Raw genomic sequence first — 20,480 nt, forward strand, 5'->3', positions numbered from 1 at the left:
GTCTATGCTCATAGGAGTGTGTGTGCGTTCCTGTTTGACACCAACGTATCAAAGCGAGTTGCCCCCCTTGTGTCATGGTATGCCATATCTCTATCAAAGGTTGTCCCCCTTGTGTCATGATATTATGTGCCTCTATTCAAGGCTGGTCCCCTTGTGTAATGATATGCCATATCTCTATCAAAGGTTGCCCCCCTTGTGTCAATGTGTGAACTATTTTTATCCAAGACATTTGCTCCCCTGTCATGGTGCGTAATGTTTCTATCAAATTTTGTCTCCCTTGTAGCCATGTGTGACAGATCTTGATTAAAGTCAGTGCTATTTATTACATATTGTGTCATTGTTCTTTTGTTTGTGTCATCACATGCTTTGTTTGACCTTAAAGTTGGAAGGTCAATGTAAGAACCCAGCAAAATGAGTCATCATCGGCTGTACTTGATTTTATAGATTAACAATCTTTTTGATATGGTTCGATAGGTATCCACCATGCTTTGAACTCACTCATTTGGAAAGAATATAAAGTTATAAAATCGCCCCCTTGGTGCAAAAAGGTACCATGTGACATTGGAATAAGAAGGCACATTGTACCTTTTATTTTTTTGCATTAATGGGGCGAAATGATGTCAATCAAGATTCAAAATTGTAATTATTATACCAAAATAACTTTGTGTTGACAACTACATCATTCCACAATTAATTAAAGCCACGTGTAAATGTCTTTCAAATTCATGCCTTGCAATGCAATGTACACTATCTAAATCACTTTAGATACGATCTGATGACTACGATCCAACCAGTGTGGACTACATGTACAATTTTCAAAGGCAATACACACTGCCAACTACACGAGGAAATTGAGATACCAATATGCCCTACGATTGGTGTACACTCATCAGCCAATGTATTCAATATACATGTATACTGTGTTAACGAGTTTCCAATATATAGCATTAATTTCGTTCACTATCATGATGAATTTTCCATATGTTTGAAGAACAGAGATAAATTGACCTTACATAATATACATGAAGATTTGCAATGACCGAACTAGCCACAAAATGTTACAGTATACATGCAAGTTTACGAATCCCGGACGAGCCCCCAAAATATTTTTCAGTTCTGTGCGTTACGGAGTATAGCACAGAACGTATGTCTAAACATAACGCACCGCACAAAACAGGTATATGTGCGGTTCGTTCATGCGTGTGGTTGTCACGTGAGTGATGGTCACTCAGGTGGACATAGGCGGGAATTTGCACGGGGTGTTAATTGTTTGGTCAGTTCTACGCTAGACTTCGATCAGTAAACTTGTGTTCGTGAACAAATCCTACATCGTGTTGTCGACTTTAGCAGAACACAAGGTGTCCATGCTGCAAGATTTGGAACGCATCATAGAAAAGATAAGTGCTAAAAGAAACGTTAATCTGTTAAATCCGTTATACTGAATCTCGAGCATAGTATCGAGTGTTACGAAGTAGTAACAGAGTTGAAACAATGTATATTTCAAGTAACAATTTCAGCACAAGAGAAAGCCGATCAATTTACAAATAGAAATATTGATGGCACGTGACCGAAAATTCACAGGTCATTAATGGTAGAACACGAAAAAAGCTTTCGAACTTACTGGGGAATAAATTGCTATTCTTTGTGGTGTTGTATACATTCTATGTGTATATGTGTAAATGTTTTACGAGTCTGATGACGTAATGTTATTTGCAGAAAAATACAAGGTAGAGGCGATGGCATATAACAAGGCGGAAACATAACGCCACGCGGCGCTCTTGACGGGTCATATCAGAAGCCGGAAGCTTCATCTAACATCGCAACACAAGGGGCTGAAACTCAATTACCATTGAGACGCACAGGACTATGTTTCGCATGTGGCGAACCGGGTCATCGGAAAGGAGCAGCTGGATGTTCAGCAAACAGCTCGACCAATAAGTTAAGTTAATTATGTATAGAACCCCGTTATCAGAAAATGGGTAGTTTCGTGTTTGTCGGAAAACGTAACGTACAGAAAGTTCCTAAAGTCGAACGTGATCAAAAGGATCCAAGAATAGTTCGCCGGTAAGTTGAAGGAAGGCCCACGTACGCGGTTAAGTAGCAGGAGACTACTGATAGTAAGTACATTTTCGATGTAGTAAATGGCGGTTATAAGTTTATTTTTTCTGTCGGAAAACGGTAACGTACAAAAAGATCTGTCTCAATGTATCAAAAGGATCTTATTATAAAACTGGATCAAAAGGATCATAGTATAGAAATTGATGCTAGAAGCTCGCCGGTAAAAAGAACGAAAGCCCATGTAGCCAAGCTGTAGCAGGCTACGGATGGTTGTTACATTTTAGATGTAGTAAATTGCGGTTATATGTTTCCTTTTCCGTCGGAAAACGGTAACGTACAGAAAGAGATAAAAGGAGCAATTGATCAAAAGGATCATAGTATAGAAATTTATCAAAAAGAAAAAAATCATAGAATAAAAAATAAATATTGTTACCGGAAGTTTGTCGGTAAGTAGACTGAAAACCCACGTGACATTTATCATGTTGTTAATACGCCCGTTAATACGTTTATAGTCGTATTTAATAAGAATGGGAGGCCTCGATATATTAAAAATTATTATTTATTTATATGTTCTACTTTCGATATTAGAGGAGCGTATCATGATATTGATACATTAACGAACGGTGTGGTTTGAGCTATCAAGAGAATAGCAGGCAGTGTTAGGTTGTTATAAACTTATATTTGGCACGATAACGGCCGATTATATATTTATTTATTTGTTCTACTTTCGATATTAGAGGAGCGTATCATGATAATGATACATTAACGAACGGTGTGGTTTGAGCTATCAAGAGAATAGCAGGCAGTGTTAGGTTGTTATAAGTTTATTTTTGGCACGATAACGGCCGATCATATATTTACTAAAACTCGTTAAAACTAAAATGAGGTGTACTAGCATTCTTACGTCAAATTGACTTAAAATAGTTATTTGCTTTTGTGATGATGGCATACATCACCGTGTAGAATATAAAAAAACATATGCTAGTGACTAGACGAGTTTGGATGTTAACTGGCTGAAGAAACAGTATTTTGATTCCTTCTCAGAGAGTAGAATGGCTCGGGCATGTGATCGATATGCATAAAATGCAGTTTTTCATAATTAAAAATTGAGTAGCTAGGCTAGAAAAAAGTATTGATTCGATGATCTATCTTATTTATCAAACGAAAGAAAAAGTAGTACCAAAAGATAAATTAATAGCTAGTCTTGTAGGGCAGATAATTTCCTTTCAGAGTGTGATTGTAAATAAAGTTTGTGATAACAATGCATATATACAATTGCATAAATACCAGAGCTAGTTGGAAAGCTCCCGTTATTGTAACGTTGCAAGCTATTTCCAAACTTAGATTATGTAAAGAAAGCACTAGGCAGTTAATCAACGAAAAGATTCAAACACAATCAGTTGTTTTTGTATAATATATTTGCTGATGCAAGTACCACAAGTTATGGTTTATGGAGGTTTTATAGAAAGTTGTAGCTTTAATGTAGATATAGGCGAAATGACTGTCAAGCTAACGATTTTCATAAAAATAAAAAAGCAAATTTATTTTCAATTTGTTTTATTCCATTGACGAAGAGAGTAAAGGTATGTACTCGTGGTCTTTGAGACCCGAAAATGAGAAATTTGGAATGTACATGATCTTAATAAAAAGAGCAACCTGTTCCCGGATGTGAACAGATTATTGACGAAAAGAGACCAGTTATTCCTGGAAGTGATTACTATATTACACTGTTAAAATCAAGGAGGTACACTGCCAGTGTTTCTATAAACGTAACAGGTAATGCATATTGTGATTTAATATGAAGTCAATACATTAAGCCACCGGAAGTTGGTTTTCAAGATAAACCGGATAAGTATTCCGTCGTTCAATATGACGTAAGTAAAATTTCTTATGATCAAGAAAATGCCTTGCATACGGCTAGAAAAGGTATGTTATTGCTCCCGGAAGTGAGCAAAAAGAGTTTGCTATGGTCCCCGGAAGTGGACATAGAGCCCAGTAGATTGCTCCCGGAAGTGAGCAAAATTGTAGGCTATGGTCCCCGGAAGTGGACATAGAGCCCAGTAGATTGCTCCCGGAAGTGAGTAGAGATGCTCCACGAAGAGAGCAGAGAGTATGCTATGGTCCCCGGATGTTATGTTATATGAAATGTTTTAAATGCTTTGCAAAATTCGTACATCAAAGTGTATTCAGACAATAAATTGTAAAATGTATATTATATAATGGTAGTCAAAAGAAATAGCTTTAGATTTAAATATGTTGTGTGGATACTGGATTCAATGAAAAGAGGCAGTGGGTGTCTTAGTGTATGGGGAAACAATGTAAACTGGTTAGTTCAGAAACTAGGTTGGTATCAATCTGTATCAATAAGATGATATCGGAGAAAGCAAAATGCATCCTTGTTGTTTCAAAAAGGGGCAGTTCGCCTTATTGGCTAATGTTGATTTGTCATACGGACATTTAAGAGATATTGTGAAATATTGCAAAAAGTTTGGTAGAGACTGTATGATTCCAGGTTGTTTTGGTAACACTAGATTTTCATTAAATAAGATAGCGTTAAGATGCATATCACAATACAGTTATTGATGTATAGTAAATATGTTTGACAGGAAATGTTTTGAGAGGTACTCTGAAGGAGCGATTAGAGGGCTCGGGCTTGCATGGGCTTCGAAGAGATTAGATGGCGGACAGAATGGCTAAGTAAATACTTAGAACAATCAAGAGCAGACAATACGGTGAAGAAAATAATTATTCATGTGCACATTTCAAATACTGTGAAGAAAATGTAGTCGCCATGCCAGCCTTACATATATCAGTAGTAATGTACATGGCTCGATTGATGGGTCGAGGAAATCTAATAACGTTTTTTACATCTGTGTTTTACACATATTAAATGGATCCATTCTATTAATAGTGTACATGATCCAAAGAAAGATTTAACAAACTATTATAAGAAGCTTCAAAGCGTGTGTGTTTCAAACCATCTCACAAGAAAGATGTATTATGTACATGTGCATTCATTAGAGATGATACAAACATTGTGTTTGATATATGGAGATTCCACTGTTTTCATTGATTGATCATTTTTGGGTTGTGCATGTACATGTATCATGCATATTAACAAATTAAGTGAGTTTCATTGTAATGACCTACAATTGAAATCTGATCACTTTGTTATTAATGTACGCCATTATAATACTGGCATGTATACAAATGGTCCGGATATTATAATTGCAAAATGTACAACTACAACTTTCCATATGGCGTTTTATTAACAAATATGTAATTAGCAAATTGGTCAGATGAATCAAATGATTTTTTGTTCAAACCAGTTATTGGTTATATATATGTAATTATTTAGACTAGCTAACGCCGAGGGCGTGTTTTAGAGATGTTTGAAGCGACATGGTCGATGGAAGTCTGATAGGGCTAAAGATGAGTACATTGATGATTCTCTAGACAAAAAGCTTTTTATCACTAGACAATTGAAATTATAATTGATTTGCGGTTCGAATTTTAAACCTTACTAACCTTTGTTTTTGTTCTATCGCAAGCCTTGCCCAATGCAAAACGTGTTGTGTTTTGTGCTTAGTTGTGTGAAGACGACCGGTTTCCCTTCGTAAATACCGTTTACAACCAAAACACCTTTATACAAGACACATTTTTATTTAAATTCTCTGTTGTTCCATATAAGCACACGTTAAACATAATCACTGTTTTATAAATATTTTAAATACTTTATTTAATGAAATAATCTAAACTTAATTGACAAGTCCTTATAAAATGAATTTAACTTTCTAATGGTTGCAAACAATTTACTATTTAGAGGGGAGGGGAAGGCTCCGTTCTCGACTTAGGTAAAAGTTACCTTGGGTGTCTCTTGAACTCGGCGACCAATTAAAAAAAATCCAAAGCCTTATATACCCTTTTGGCAGAGACAAGCATGGGAACCTCATGAACAAAAAGGCGGCAACTGCCTAATGTTAGAGGGACCATACAAAAGTAATCTATACATTGAATAGATATTTAAATGATCCAATATAGACTAAAAGGGTTTATAGCATATAGTAAAGTTTAAAGGGACTGTCAACCACGACGACGAAGAAAAGACAAGTTGTAAAATACCGTATTTATTAACAATTTTTAGTATATATTGATTAAAATATCACGACGGGTATATTACATTACTTGAACAAAGTTGTTAAGTTATCTTATTTTCAGTATATTTAGTAATACATTTTACTGGGTATGTCTACCAGGTAACTACCAGTTAACTATAAATAACGCCAGTAGATTGATCATCATCGTCACGTGGTAAACCCAGAAATGCAAATTGTGCATGCGTTGTGAATTGTATATATTTTATATATAAAATGATCAATCTACTTGCATTATTTATAGTGTGTATATCGTTATGTCACCTATTTTCGCGATGTACGTTCGATTTCACATCGCGAAAGTTTATTACCGAATATTCTGAAAATATGAACTATTCTTAAGTAATGTAATGTACCAGACGTGATATTTTAATCAATATACACTAATAATTGTTAAAGATTACGGTATTTTAGAACTTTTCTTTTTTCGTTATTCGTGGTTGACAGTCCCTTTAACTCCAGTTGTGAAACAGCCGTCCTGTGTATTAAATAAAATGCACGAGTGATTCAACATGTACACGGGCTTAGACAACCCTAGTTCAATAACTGGAAACAATTGCAGAATAAGATCTATAATGTATAACAATAGTAGGCTGATAATAGAATGTTAATCTAAATAGTAAAGACTAGATTTAATACTAAATTGTATATGACTGTAAAGAAAAAATCATTCCTTTGTACATTTTGTGTACATAGACGTAATTTTTGTCGAAAGAGTCCTTCATTGTTCAAAGCAAATACCTTTTAGTCGTTATCACATAAGTTTTATAGTAATCATCCAGTGATATAAATTAAGATTGTTTACATTAAGTAACACTGATTTTAGAAGCATTTTTAACACGTTTATTGTTTTATTCACATAAATACTGAAAGAACGCAGAACTGACTGAGTGTGCGTCACACGCTATTAACTTTGTAAATACTACCTTAAAATAATTCTTCTTGTTCCATGTGATGTACTAATCTCACTCTGGAGCATACTCGTACATTTGTACGGATTACCGGGAAGCTGGCGGTTAGGAATAACTTACATTGTGTTGCTGTCTAACGGGTTGTTTATTGCGATTATTTATCTTCGCACACATAAATTATTGTTTAAACTTTTATTATGGACTTGTGTCATATTTTAAAACGGATTGAACAAGCGTAACACTATATAAACAGCTATTTGAAAGCTGTAATTAATCAAGTAATTAAAACGGTGTACCTCAAAGCAGAGGTACGTAACAATATGTCGTTTGACCTATGTATCCGTTGCTTACGATAGAAAGGTCGTTTGACCTATGTCTCAGTTTGTTGGTCCTTTATTTAAGGCAAGTGACCATTTGCCAAAACACTTTACCAAACAACACAATACGAAACAACATACACACATAGAAGAATAAAGCTGGGGTCACCGCCTTGGAACGGTCAATGCAAAGCATTTGGGGTTTAAACCCGTTTTATGTTGTCTACGTTGTCCGCTTCATTTCGTTTACAGAACATATCGTTTGCCCTTTGTCTCAGTTGCCCTCTACAGAACTTGTCGTTTTACCAACATGTCCGTGGCTTACTACAGGACACAGGATGTAACAATCATGTTAGTTTCGACACACATTATGACTATGTATTACAATATTGATGTATTGACCTGTATCTCTTACCATTAAGACCCTCTTTGTAAGCTGCCGACACGAATCCACCCACACTCTCAGTGGGACATCCCGGCTGATCCATCCCTCCGTTAGGGTAAAAATCAACATGACCGACCTCCTGGATCCAGCCGTAGCCTGTGAAATGACAAGAATCGGTCATAAGCGGGTATTCCATGCGCATGAACGAGAACGTTAACGCGTATTTCTGCCTGTTTTGAGAGAAGTGTTTCGCGAATGATGAGTCCATGCGTCCTAGGTTCTGTATAACAGTGAATAGCAATTAAGGGATAAGTAACATTTTAAATACATGTACCGGTTGCTGTTACGATGCTGTCCAGTAATCTTGCGCATTTCGATAAATGTAAACATTGGATCGTAAAAGCTCCAGTAAAAAATCAAGAATAAAATTAAAAAAAGGAAAAGAACATTGCCCGGAGCAGGTTTCGAACCAGCAACCCCTGGAGTCCTGCCAGAGTCCTGAAGTAAAAACGCTTTAGCCTACTGAGCTATTCCGCCGAGTACACATACTTCATGTATTTTATACCTTATATAAGCAATCTTCGTATTTATACAAAATTTAACGACAAAAACAGAACTCTCCAAATTATTCAATCGTTTCGCGTTGCAACGCTTTATAATTTTTAGGTTTTATAATCGTCAAAAGATGCATATAATGGCTATATTAAAGCATGGTAAATGTTCAGTATTACTGTTTCCTCACAAATATCATAACTAACACGAAAATTTGCGAATCTGAAACAACTTTTTTCAATTTTGTCAATTTACCAAAGCGTGAAAAGATCCCTTTAAAGGGTCAATTGGTTAAAAAACATGTTCTTTTATAAATTTACAACAAAATATCTAAATGTATTTTGAAAATAAGAAGTTCGTGTGCTTATTAACACAAAAATATCTGGTTCATTCAGTGAAGAACTGTCTTATTTGATTTCAAAACAAACATGACTCACCTCATTTTCAAACTATCTCAGTGTCCGGTAATGTTGCGCACATGATGTAATGACCTCATTTAGGCACTATTATAGACATATGGTGTCCATTTAGGGACAAAAAAACATTCCAGAAAATTATTTAAAAAGCAGTTTGTAAAACCATTCTTATTTAATGCGGATGTTTCGGTTTATTTGATGATGATGGTGGCATTCTGTTGACTGTAGCCAAAAAAACAAGAGCACCGCCTTGCGGGTGCAGACCGCTCATCTATTTTCTTTTTAAAGGTGAAGGGAATCTCATTTTCAATCACAAAGGAGGGAGGGGTGGAGTGAAGAGGGGTGTATAGTGTGGGGGCGTGGACATTTATTACATTATCTTCCAAAAATGCGGAAAAAAATACAAACAAATAAATCAGGGTGGGGGGTGGGGGGGGATTCTTGGGTGCGATGGTAGGACGGTATTTCAAACATAAAATGATAAAAATAAATATTTGTGTCTTTTAACCGTTTAAAAAAAACTGGAGGGGTGGGGGGGGGGGTATAGTGTGAGGGTGTGGTGGTCATTTGTGAGATGATCTTAAAAAAAAAATTAAGGGGGGGGGATTCGGGGGGGATTCTTGGGTGCGATGGTTGGACGGTATTTCAAACATAAAATAATAAAAATAAATATTTGTGTTTTTAACCGTTTCAAAAAAAAAGGGGGGGGGGTGGGGGTATAGTATAGTGTGAGGGTGTGGTGGTCATTTGTGAGATGATCTTAAAAAAAATAATAGGGGGGATTCTGGGCGGAGGGGGATTCGGGGGGGGGTATAGTATAGTGTGAGGGTGTGGTGGTCATTTGTGAGATGATCTTAAAAAAAAAATATTTGGGGGGGGGGGATTCGGGGGGGTGGGGTGGGGGGGGGGGTATAGTATAGTGTGAGGGTGTGGTGGTCATTTGTGAGATTATCTTAAAAAAAATTAGGGGGGGGGGAATTCGGGGGGGGGGGTATTCTTGGTTGCGATGGTTGGACGGTATTTCAAATATAAAATAATAAAAATAAATATTTGTGTTTTTTAACCGTTTCCAAAATAAACATTGGGGGGGGGGGGGTATAGTATAGTGTGAGGGTGTGGTGGTCATTTGTGAGATGATCTTAAATTATTTTTTTTTTAAATAGGGGGGGATTCGGGGGGGGGGGTGATTCGGGGTTTGGGTGGTGTCTATTGTGGTATGTCAGGTAAGAGTAGTTTTGTCAAAGTATCAATCAAATCTAATCATAAATAAAGAAGTTATGGCATTTTTAGCAAAATTTAATAATTTGACCTTGAGAGTCAAGGTCATTCAAAGGTCAAGGTAAAATTCAACTTGCCAGGTACAGTAACCTCATGATAGCATGAAAGTATTTGAAGTTTAAAAGCAATAGTTTGATACTTTAGAAGTAAAGTGGATCGAAACACAAAATTTAACCATATATTAAAAGTTACTAAGTCAAAAAAGGGCCATAATTCCGTAAAAATGACAACCAGAGTTATGCAACTTGTCCTTTTACTGTACCCTTATGATAGTTTGCGAGTGTTCCAAGTATGAAAGCAATATCTATGATAGTTTAGGGGTAAAGTGGACCAAAACACAAAACTTAACACAATTTTCAATTTTCTAAGTATAAAAAGGGCACATACATCTGTCAAAATGCCAGTCAGAGTTACATTACTTTGCCTGCACAGTCCCCTTATGATAGTTAGTAAGTGTTGCAAGTATGAAAGTAATAGCTTTGATACTAAAGGAATAAAATGGACCTAAACACAAAACTTAACCAAAACTTTCAATTTTCTAAGTATAAAAAGGGCACATAATTCTGACAAAATGCACGCCAGAGTTATCTAACTTTGCCTGCCCAGTCCCCTCATGATAGTAAGTATATGTACCAATTTGAATGCAATAGCATTGATACTTTCTGAGAAAAGTGGACCTAAACGCAAAACTTAACCGGACGCCGACGCAGACGCCGACGCCGAGGTGATGACAATAGCTCATAATTTTTTTTTCAAAAAATAGATGAGCTAAAAACAATAAAAATATAAAATGATTGATTTCTAGCGTGAAAAAAAGTTTATGCATAACAGGGTTAATTTTACCGAGATCATGCTTCCATAGTTTACAGAAAATATCAAAACTAGGCAATTGCGCATGCGGAGATCATACCAAATGTGGTTTGACAGAATGGCGGGAAATGATGACAATGGCGTCTGATACGATATATTTTCAATTGCCAAAAAATACATAACTGATCGGATATTTTGCAATGGAATGCTTGATAACACTTTGGATTTATGAATTCTTAATTTGAAGTATGAAAACGCTATAGACTGCAGGGAATTTGTGATTCATTTCGAATTTACCGTAAGTAGGTCAGTGTTTACATTACATTTGTAGGGATGACACAACCGGTGTTAAAATGTAATGATCGAATTTTATTTTGCATGGAATACGTACCTTTTAAATCCTTTAATTCTTAAAAATGTGAAATTCCATCTTTCATTACTAAAGAAAACCATTCGTCGTCTGCGGAGTGCGCAAGTTTACCGGACGCGCAAGATTATCGGACTTAGCAAACAAGAAGACGAAGCCGTACACACCGTTGGAGTATACATGAAACTCCATTTATATTCAGTTCTGTATAAATATTTCGTGTAATAAATTCATTCCTCTGATCATTCAATGTAAAAAATATGTTTCGGGCTGATCTCGCACTCATTTTCTTTTTTTCTCCTGATGACTACAAACTACCCCGCGGAATGCTGTCGCCTCTTCAGTTCTTCGTTCAGTTCCATTGAACGTGAGATATCGCTTTTTTAGCGCAGCGTACACGGAAGGCGTTTGATTGTTGAACGATTCTTTTTATTTTTTAATTACACGAAATCCTAAACGAGCACTTCTACGTCCTTGTGCAAGATATTACCATCTTGATACAATCGTGCTGAACGCATTGAATTGAGTTTTATTTTAATAACGTCATTATGGCATAACAGTGTAACACATACGTACGCTGTGCGCAGTCTTGAGTCTTTGTATTACCTGACACGTAGTTGAACTCACTGCCGTCCGTATGGATAACATCCACGAACTGAGCATCCTGTTTGTCAAGGTGAACAACGCTAGGCGTGTCCTTAAAGGCTGGCTGCGCGGGGTCAAGGCCTGAAAGTAGCAACTTTCGATCACTCCACTGTAAATCATTCATAGTGTAATCGGTGAACAAATGACAAGTCAATAGGCTCGCATACAGTTATACACTTATGCATACCTGAGAAGGACAGAGGGGGGAGTATAGTATGGTATATAGTTAAGTAACTATAGTTTGATCATGGAAATGATTGTTGATTACATTTTTACCTGTAATTCGTCCTACATTGCGACATGCATCACATAATTGACTGACGTAGCCAGCAATGTGTGCTCCAAGACTGTGCCCAATGATGTGAACATTGTCCATATGAAGTCCGAGCTTCTCGTGCAGCGCTTTCAGCAGCGCCCCCAGCTGAGAGCCCACAACCCTCGTGTTGGCAGCGGCACGCGAGTACGGGAACCCAGCACCAGTGCCCCAGTCCACAGTTATAACGCTCATCGGTTCCTACATAGCGTATATAAAACATATTCATCAAAATACATGTATATCAACATATTTATTAAAGTATATATTTTGTTACAAGGTTTCGAGCACTTAATTTTGCTTGCGAGAAACATGTACTTATACAAGATGGAATTTGATATGATATAAATTTTGTATCGATAAACAATATTGATTTTGTTTCAATGAAGCTATTTAAGTTATTTAAGCTTTTCGAAACAGTACACAATCATCAATATACAATCCCCAAACAGACAAGTATGCTTAATTCATAGTCGTTTACCCACACAAAATAAATTATTGTGTGGAAACTGCCAACCCATTAAGTTGGGGCGTATTACACTTCAAAGTCAGTAAAGAGATAAAGATAAACAAACATTGGAAATAACGAGAAAATAACGGGTAAGAAACGGATTATGTGGAAAAAAAACGTTGACATCATTTGATTGAGTGTATTTTTTATGATTATCTGAAGACCTAGATTTCGACCCCATTAGACCCAACAATTCAACTTGACCTATAGTCAAAATAAAGAGTCTGTCAACGATTCGTGAAGACCGAGACGTCGTGCGCATACCTTTGCTTAATGCAATATTAAGGCTAAGTGGTTTACGGTACATGATCTTCCAGGATTGTATAAACAAACATTTATGTTATGCTTTCCGGTGGTATATATAGAAATATCAGTGAATTAAAACTGATAATTTCAGAAAATAATCAGTGAAAATTATCGATATTTTCACTGTTTACTGTGAAATGACGTCACTTTTTTTACGAAATGACGTCATTATCCCAGCGAAATATTTAGTTAAACTCTTTATCAATGTATATAAAAGTCGAAGAAAGCATAAAAGAAAAAGAAAATTTGTTGGATTCGGTGGAATATCGATTTTAATTCACGAGTGATCATAGAAAAAATATTTTTTCACTCGTTAAAATATTATTTTCTATGATCACTTGTGAATTAAAATCGATAATCCACCGAATCAAACAAGTAACCTCTTTGTATTTTATTACGTTAAATGCGATAACTTTTGACTGAAGCTAATAAAAATAGGAATGAGAGGTAAGGCACTCATATTTTTACCTGAATTACTCAACAAAGTAATCTGGCAAACACAGAAATATGTTAAGTGATAGCTTTCAATGTGCGCTCGGAGTAAAACAGGGTGATCGTTAATGCCCATTCTCGGCCATGATTCAAGTAGCATTGATGGCATATTCCAGGTGCAGTATTTAATTTTACGTGCTTATGATATAGTTTATTTTGCTTATAGTAATGGCAAATAACAAATCAGTCTTCAGATGTTATACATGAAATTAACGACGTGCAATATCGCCCTATTTCGTATCGATTTGTCATCCCGAACGGTTTTAGAGAATGTGTGTAACACTGCGATAGTTTGGTCAAATCAAAGAGTACGCACCATGTAAAATCCATCGACCCTGTGATGTAAAGCTTAAGCGTTTACTTAAAGAGGCCCCGGGTTTAGTTCCAGTGGAAAAAACTTAAACAACGTGTGTTTTTTTTTTCTATTATAAAAAGCTCTGCAAAATAAACGATATTTAATTGGTATGCAACAATATAAACATAGATTTTCTATGCTGATTACTCCACATAACTCCGAATTTTAATCATACGAAATTGAACTGCAAAATTAATAAGGTTGTGTTTATAAATGGTGTTGACGAAATCAGATGTTTATTAAAACCCCAAACATATGAATGTAATTTGATTAGGTTTATACATAAAATAAACAATACCAGTCCACTTATAATAAATACAGATGGACTTTACTTAGAAACTGTATTTAGGAAAACGTGTTAGGAGTTTATATTGATCAAAATTGCAATTGACATTAGCAGCACGAACACATCTGTAAACATTCAAACAGCATCACCAAAACGAGCAAATACTTTTTCAGTGAAAAAAATGAAAGAAATGTTTTACTATGCATATATTTTACCAATTGTTGATTTTTGCTGTTTAAATGGTAAAAGACAAACACAACGTTTTTAAATAAGGTATACATTTTCCAGAAAAAAATGATATAATTGATTTTTATAAACCTGTGCAAACAAAATCATACTTTTTTTAAAACATTATATATAATATAATATAATGACAAAGTTGAAAATCCACACTTCAATACAAACATAAAAACCGTTTTGGAATTTGGTGCCTTTAGTTCATATTCGAAATAATTCTTAACATTTTCAAACAACGAATCGGACAGTTTACGGTCAATTATACGCAACGATCTAGTTTAGCCACACAAATCTACAAAATGTTAACTACGAAGATACCTCTACATATCACTGCACACTTGTATAGTTTAATTAAACGATGAAAATAACTAATCAATTGTCACTACCATCAAGTGTGCATCTTATTTAAATAAACATTTGAAATACATGTGTCGTTATTATTTAAGTTATAGAGTAATTATTCGAATTTCTGCTTTATAATTATATTGAATAATGCGTGTTTTAGCCCGTTTTAAATATTTAGTTTATCATGCATATGGGTTTGAATATTTCATTAGTATGTTTTACTCGATCTCTGTCTATGGCTATAATGTTATTGATAAATAAGGTATTACATATGCCAATTTATGTCAACTATAAGTATCAGTATTGTGTGTAAAAGTGTGCTGCACAATCTTATATGTTTTAATATCTTTGCATATGTTTTGCGATCAAGTTTTTTTTAAAGATTTTACCTGGTGACGTAGTTTTTACATAACATGATCCAGATTACTTTTTTTCTAGATTTATCAATTTAAATATTCTGGCCTAAATTCATTAAAATTGAGCAAAAGCCGGCTTTATGACTGGTGACTACCGGAAAGTTGATGCCGCATACTTCAGACCACACGACGCCGGACGCCAGACATAGACTGATAAAAAATAGCTCACATTGGGTACTTCGTGCTCAGGTCAGCTAAAATGGATCAAATACTAGAAATGGCGCGGCAGAGGCCGACGCGTATCCCCACGCCGCATGTTTGACCCAGAGGCGCCCCAGGTTTGGTAATGTGGCCATGCATAGTTGAGATTGACCGTATTGTTATAAGAGATGTTCAGTGTAAAGAAGTTAATGTAAAATAACCTAAAAAAGGGCTGTTTGTAAAACATGCATGCCCCCCATATGGGCTGTCAGTTGTAGTGACAGCCATTGTGTGAATACGTTTTTTGGCACTGTGACCTTGACCTTTGACCTAGTGACCTTAAAAATCAATAAGGGTCATCTGCGAGTCATGATCAATGTAACTATGAAGTTTCATGATCCTAGGCGTAAGCTTTTTTGTGTTATCATCCGGAAATTATTTTACTGTGTCAAGTCACCGTGACCTTGACCTTTGACCTAGTGACCTGAAAGTCAATAGGGGTCATCTGCGAGTCATGATCAATGTACCTATGAAGTTTCATGATTCTAGGCGTACGCGTTCTTGAGTTATCATCCGGATACCATTTTTCTAAGTTGAGTCACCGTGACCTTGACCTTTGACCTAGTGACCTGAAAACCGTTAGGGGTCATCTGCGAGTCATGATCAATGTGTGACCTTATCGTATTTTACCATACTTTAGAATAATTATGTCGATCGAGTCCACTCCACATTTAAATGATACGAGACCGGTTTCTACGCTCGAGCGATCATATCTATTGTTAGTTTAAAATTGTTGTTAGTTTAAAGGTTTTTTTCACAGATTTTGGCATATTTTGAAGTTTGTCATTAAATGCTTTATATTGATAAATGTAAACATTGGATCTTAAAAGCTCCAGTTAAAAATTAAGAATAAAATAAAAAAAGGAAAAAAAAAGTAGCCGGTACCAGGGCTCTAACCAGCGACCCCCGGAGTCCTGGAGTAAGTCTGAAGTAAAAACGCATAAGCCCTCTCGGCTATTCCGCCGGGTATACACAGTTGAAGTATTTTATACGGTATATAAGCAATCTTCGTAGTTTCGTAAATTTAAACGACAACAACGGAACTCTCCAAATTATTCAATCGTTTCGCGTTGCAACGCTTTATAGTTTTTAGGTTTTCAAATCGTCAAAAGATACATATAATGGCTATATTGGACTATGGTTAATGTTCAGTAATACTGTTTCCTCACAAATATCCTAACTAAAACGAAAATTTGCGAATCTGAAACAACTTTTTTCAATTTTGTCAATTAACCAAACCGTGAAAAGATCCCTTTAAATTTATTGGTTAATAACTTGTGTAGGTATCCTCGAGGAGTTATCCTCGTGGAGTGTAGTGATGTACAGATCACATTGACCACGGAGTTCAGAGCGGGAATACGTATTCTTCGGGCATTTATTTCACGTTCAGAATTCGTTAGTTTTATCTTCTTTGTTATACAGGTATGTTTAAGTATTTGTCTACTTGCTCGGTTCATTTGTCACAGTTTGCGCGTATTTCTTATACGGGTAATTCTTTTATTTTTCGACCTAAAGTTGTAGTGTTGGAACGTCGGTATAGTTTCAATTTTAACATTTTATCACTATTCTTTGTTTGAACTGTATCGCGTAATCCACTTACAGTTTCACCAATGGACGAACGAGGCGTGATTGGATTGTGTGAGTGAAGAGATAGTATTCAGAACCACATTTTGGTAAGTGAGCTGTATGAGTTGTGTACGTGATTATGTAATGGTGTTCATTGTAAATTTTATCTGTTTTATGTATTTCTGTGTAGTGAAATTGTATGCTGCATGTTCTGTAATGTTTATATTTATAGAAGATGCATTTTATGTGAAATTGTATTTTTCCATATCTGCTATGTTAATGTAAATATGACCACTAGATTGAACTAGCATTCATGTTATATCGTGTATTATTCATTCTATTAAATAATGCATTATCATTATTTTCAGATTGCGGAATCTCTTCATTCAAGATGTACTTTAGTATCGGTGTATAATTAACATATGCTATTTATGGTGAACTTATTATATATTAAAAATATATATAGTTTTAATCTTCCCCCTGAACTCTGGGTTACAAATGTACCTATGAAGTTTCATAATCCTAGGCATAAGCGCTCTTGAGTTATCATCCGGAAATTATTTTACTATTTCGGATCACCGTGGCCTTGACCTTTGACCTAGTGACCTGAAAATCAATAGGGGTCATCTGAGAGTCATGATCAATGTACCTATGAAGTTTCATGATCCTAGGCATAAGCGTTCTTGAGAAATCATCCGGAAACTATTTTACTATTTCGGGTCACCGTGACCTTACCTTTGACCTAGTGACCAGAACATCAATAGGGGTCATCTGCGAGTCATGATCAATGTTCCTATGAAGTTTCATGATCCTAGGCATAAGCGTTCTTGAGTTATCATCCGGAAACCATTTAACTATTTCGGGTCACCGTGACCTTAACCTAGTGACCTGAAAATCAATAGGGGTCATCTGCGAGTCATGATCAATGTACCTATGAAGTTTCATGATCCTAGGCATAAGCGTTCTTGAGTTATCATCCGGAAACCATTTTACTATTTCGGGTCACTGTAACCTTGACCTTTGACCTAGTGACCTCAAAATCAATAGGGGTAATCTGCGAGTCATGATCAATGTACCTATGAAGTTTCATGATCCTAGGCCTTAGCGTTCTTGATTTATCATCCGGAAACCATCTGGTGGACGGACGGACGGACGGACACACGGACCGACATGAGCAAAACAATATACCCCCTCTTTTTCGAAGGGGGGCATAAAAAGGAGTGAAAATCTATACCCTAATTTCTCCTCCTCATCCTGCTCTCCTAACAAATCTAACACCGAATCAACTTCACTGACGTCCATTATGTACATGTCATCCTTATTGGAATGACTTATGAGATGGCTGAAGATGCTCTTTAATAGCCAATCTCCTTGCTTCTGTTTTGGAAAAGTTATGTTTTTAGGTTAAATGGTTGACTTAATAGTAGCGTCTTAGAAATTTTCTATCGCAATTTTGTACACAACAATGAAAATGTTGAATTTCATGTCTGTCTTTGCTGTGCCTGTTCAAAGTCCATCTTGCTTTAAAGTGTTTCTCACATTTTTCCCACTTGAACATTTTGACAGATTTTCAGGAATGAGTCTAAAGGTGTAATTGAACAAATTGAAAGTTTCAGCCCTTTTATAGATTCTTGAGGCTCTATTCCACGAGTTTCTCATGCTTTTTATGCTAAACTGCATTCTATCACTTCTCTCATATACAGGTGTCCCTTTGCGCCAATATTTTATAACCCATTGTATAAACATTAGATGGATGAGCTAAACCATTTCACAGATGAGTTAACACAAACAATTAACTACTAAATACATCCCTGCGCCACTACTGTGTAACACTATATGTGTTTTCAATACACACGCTTCATCGTTGAATAATTCCTTTGTCCGATTAAAATGCTTGCACTTCTTCTGATTGGGTAGATAACCCCATAATAGATTTCGATATCTAAACGCGGACCCTAAGTTCAAGGTCAAGGTCACAGTGGTAAAAAATTTGATGCGCATGGAAAGGTCTTGTCCAGATACACATGCGTACTAAATATGAAAGCAATACCTGAAGGGACACAGCAGGTATGAGCTTTTTTCGAATCGCAGTCGCAGATTTCGAAACCTGAACGCTGACCTCAAGTTCAAAGTCAAGGTCACAGGGATCAAACATTTTATGCGCATGGAAAGGTGTTGTCCAGATACACATGCATTCCGAATATGAAAGCAATATCTGAACGGACACAGAAGTTATGAGCCTTTTTCGAATCGCGGTCGCAGATTTCAAAACCTGAAAACTGGCCCCAAGGACAAGGTCACGGAGGTAAAATTTTGTATGCCCATAGAGTGTTGTCCAGATATACATGCATACCAAATATGAAAGCAATATTTGGAGGGACACAGTAGATATGAGCCTTTTTCGAATCGCGGTCGCAGATTTCTAAACCTGAAAACTGACCACAAGTTCAAGGTCAAGGTCATAAGGGTAAAAAATTGTGTGCGCATGGATAGGTGTTGTCTGGATACACATGCATACCAAATAAGAAAGCAATATCTGAAGGGACTCAGTAGTTATGAGCCTTTTTCGAATCGCAGTAGCAGATTTTGAAACCTGAAAACTCACCCCAAGTTCAGAGTCAAGGTCACAGGGGTAAAAAATTGTATGCGCATGGAAAGGTGCTGTCCAGAGACACATGCATACCAAATATGAAAGCAATATCTGAAGGGACACAGTAGTTTTGAGCCTTTTTGAATCGCGGACGCAGATTTCAAAACCTGAAAACTGACCAGAGTTCAAGGTCAAGGTCAAAGGGGATAAAAAAAAATATGCGCATGGAAAGTTCTTGTTTAGATTCACATGAATTCCAAATATGAAAGCAATATCTGAAGTGACACAGTAGTTATGAGTCTTTTTCGAATCGCGGTCACATATTTCGAAACCTGAAAACTGACCCTCAGTTCAAGGTCAAGGTCACGGGGGTAAAAATTGTATGCGCATGGAAAGGTGCTGTCCAGATTCACATGCATACCAAATATGAAAGCAATATCTGAAGAGACACAGTAGTTTTGAGCCTTTTTCGAATCGCGGTCGCAGATTTCGAAACCTGAAAACTGACCCTAAGTTCAAGGTCAAGGTCAAAGGGGTAAAAAAAATTATGCGCATGGAAAGACGTTGTCTAGATACACATGCATACCAAATATGAAAGCAATATCTAAAGGGACACAGTAGTTATGAGTCTGTTTCGAATCGCGGTCGCAGATTTCAAAACCTAAAAACTGACCCAAAGATCAAGGTCAATGTCACAGGGGTAAAAAATGTTATGCGCATGGATAGGTGGTGTCTAGATACACATGCATACCAAATACGAAAGCAATATCTGAAGGGACACATTAGTTATGAGCCTTTTTCGAATCGCGGTCGCAGAAAAATCTCTGACCCGGCCCCGCCCCAACCCCCATAACTTTTGACTCAGGGGTCAGATCAAAATTCCGCCACTGTCACCGTCGCACATATGCCCATAGCTACCATGTAAGTAAGTTTCAAGGTTCTAGTGCTAATATTGTAGGAGGAGCAGGT

General features: G+C 36.4%; 1 protein-coding gene and 2 long non-coding RNA genes across 5 annotated transcripts in view; 2 read left to right on the forward strand and 1 right to left on the reverse strand.

The window, feature by feature from the left end:
• The window catches only part of LOC127862888 (pancreatic lipase-related protein 2-like), a 36,171-nt gene that overhangs the window by 6,262 nt on the left and 9,429 nt on the right, over positions 1 to 20,480 (reverse strand). For both annotated transcript variants that reach the window (XM_052402150.1, XM_052402149.1), the window contains exons 4-6: positions 12,170 to 12,407; positions 11,855 to 11,974; positions 7,856 to 7,981 (exon numbers count right to left, since the gene is read on the reverse strand). In XM_052402150.1, coding sequence (XP_052258110.1) covers positions 7,856 to 7,981; positions 11,855 to 11,974; positions 12,170 to 12,407 — 484 coding nt within the window. The remainder of the gene's footprint in view (positions 1 to 7,855; positions 7,982 to 11,854; positions 11,975 to 12,169; positions 12,408 to 20,480) is intronic.
• On the forward strand, positions 1,294 to 5,589 carry LOC127862892 (uncharacterized). Of its 2 annotated transcripts, XR_008040840.1 has the most exons (3): positions 1,294 to 1,415; positions 1,717 to 1,938; positions 4,665 to 5,589. It is a non-coding gene; the product is annotated as an uncharacterized LOC127862892 (long non-coding RNA). The 2 variants fall into 2 exon arrangements; XR_008040839.1 differs by having other exon boundaries at positions 1,297 to 1,938.
• LOC127862894 (uncharacterized) lies at positions 16,462 to 17,378 on the forward strand. Its single transcript, XR_008040842.1, has 3 exons — positions 16,462 to 16,777; positions 16,958 to 17,028; positions 17,290 to 17,378. It is a non-coding gene; the product is annotated as an uncharacterized LOC127862894 (long non-coding RNA).

This window comes from Dreissena polymorpha, chromosome 16, assembly GCF_020536995.1.
Source record: "Dreissena polymorpha isolate Duluth1 chromosome 16, UMN_Dpol_1.0, whole genome shotgun sequence".
NCBI classification, from domain to species: Eukaryota; Metazoa; Mollusca; class Bivalvia; order Myida; family Dreissenidae; genus Dreissena; species Dreissena polymorpha.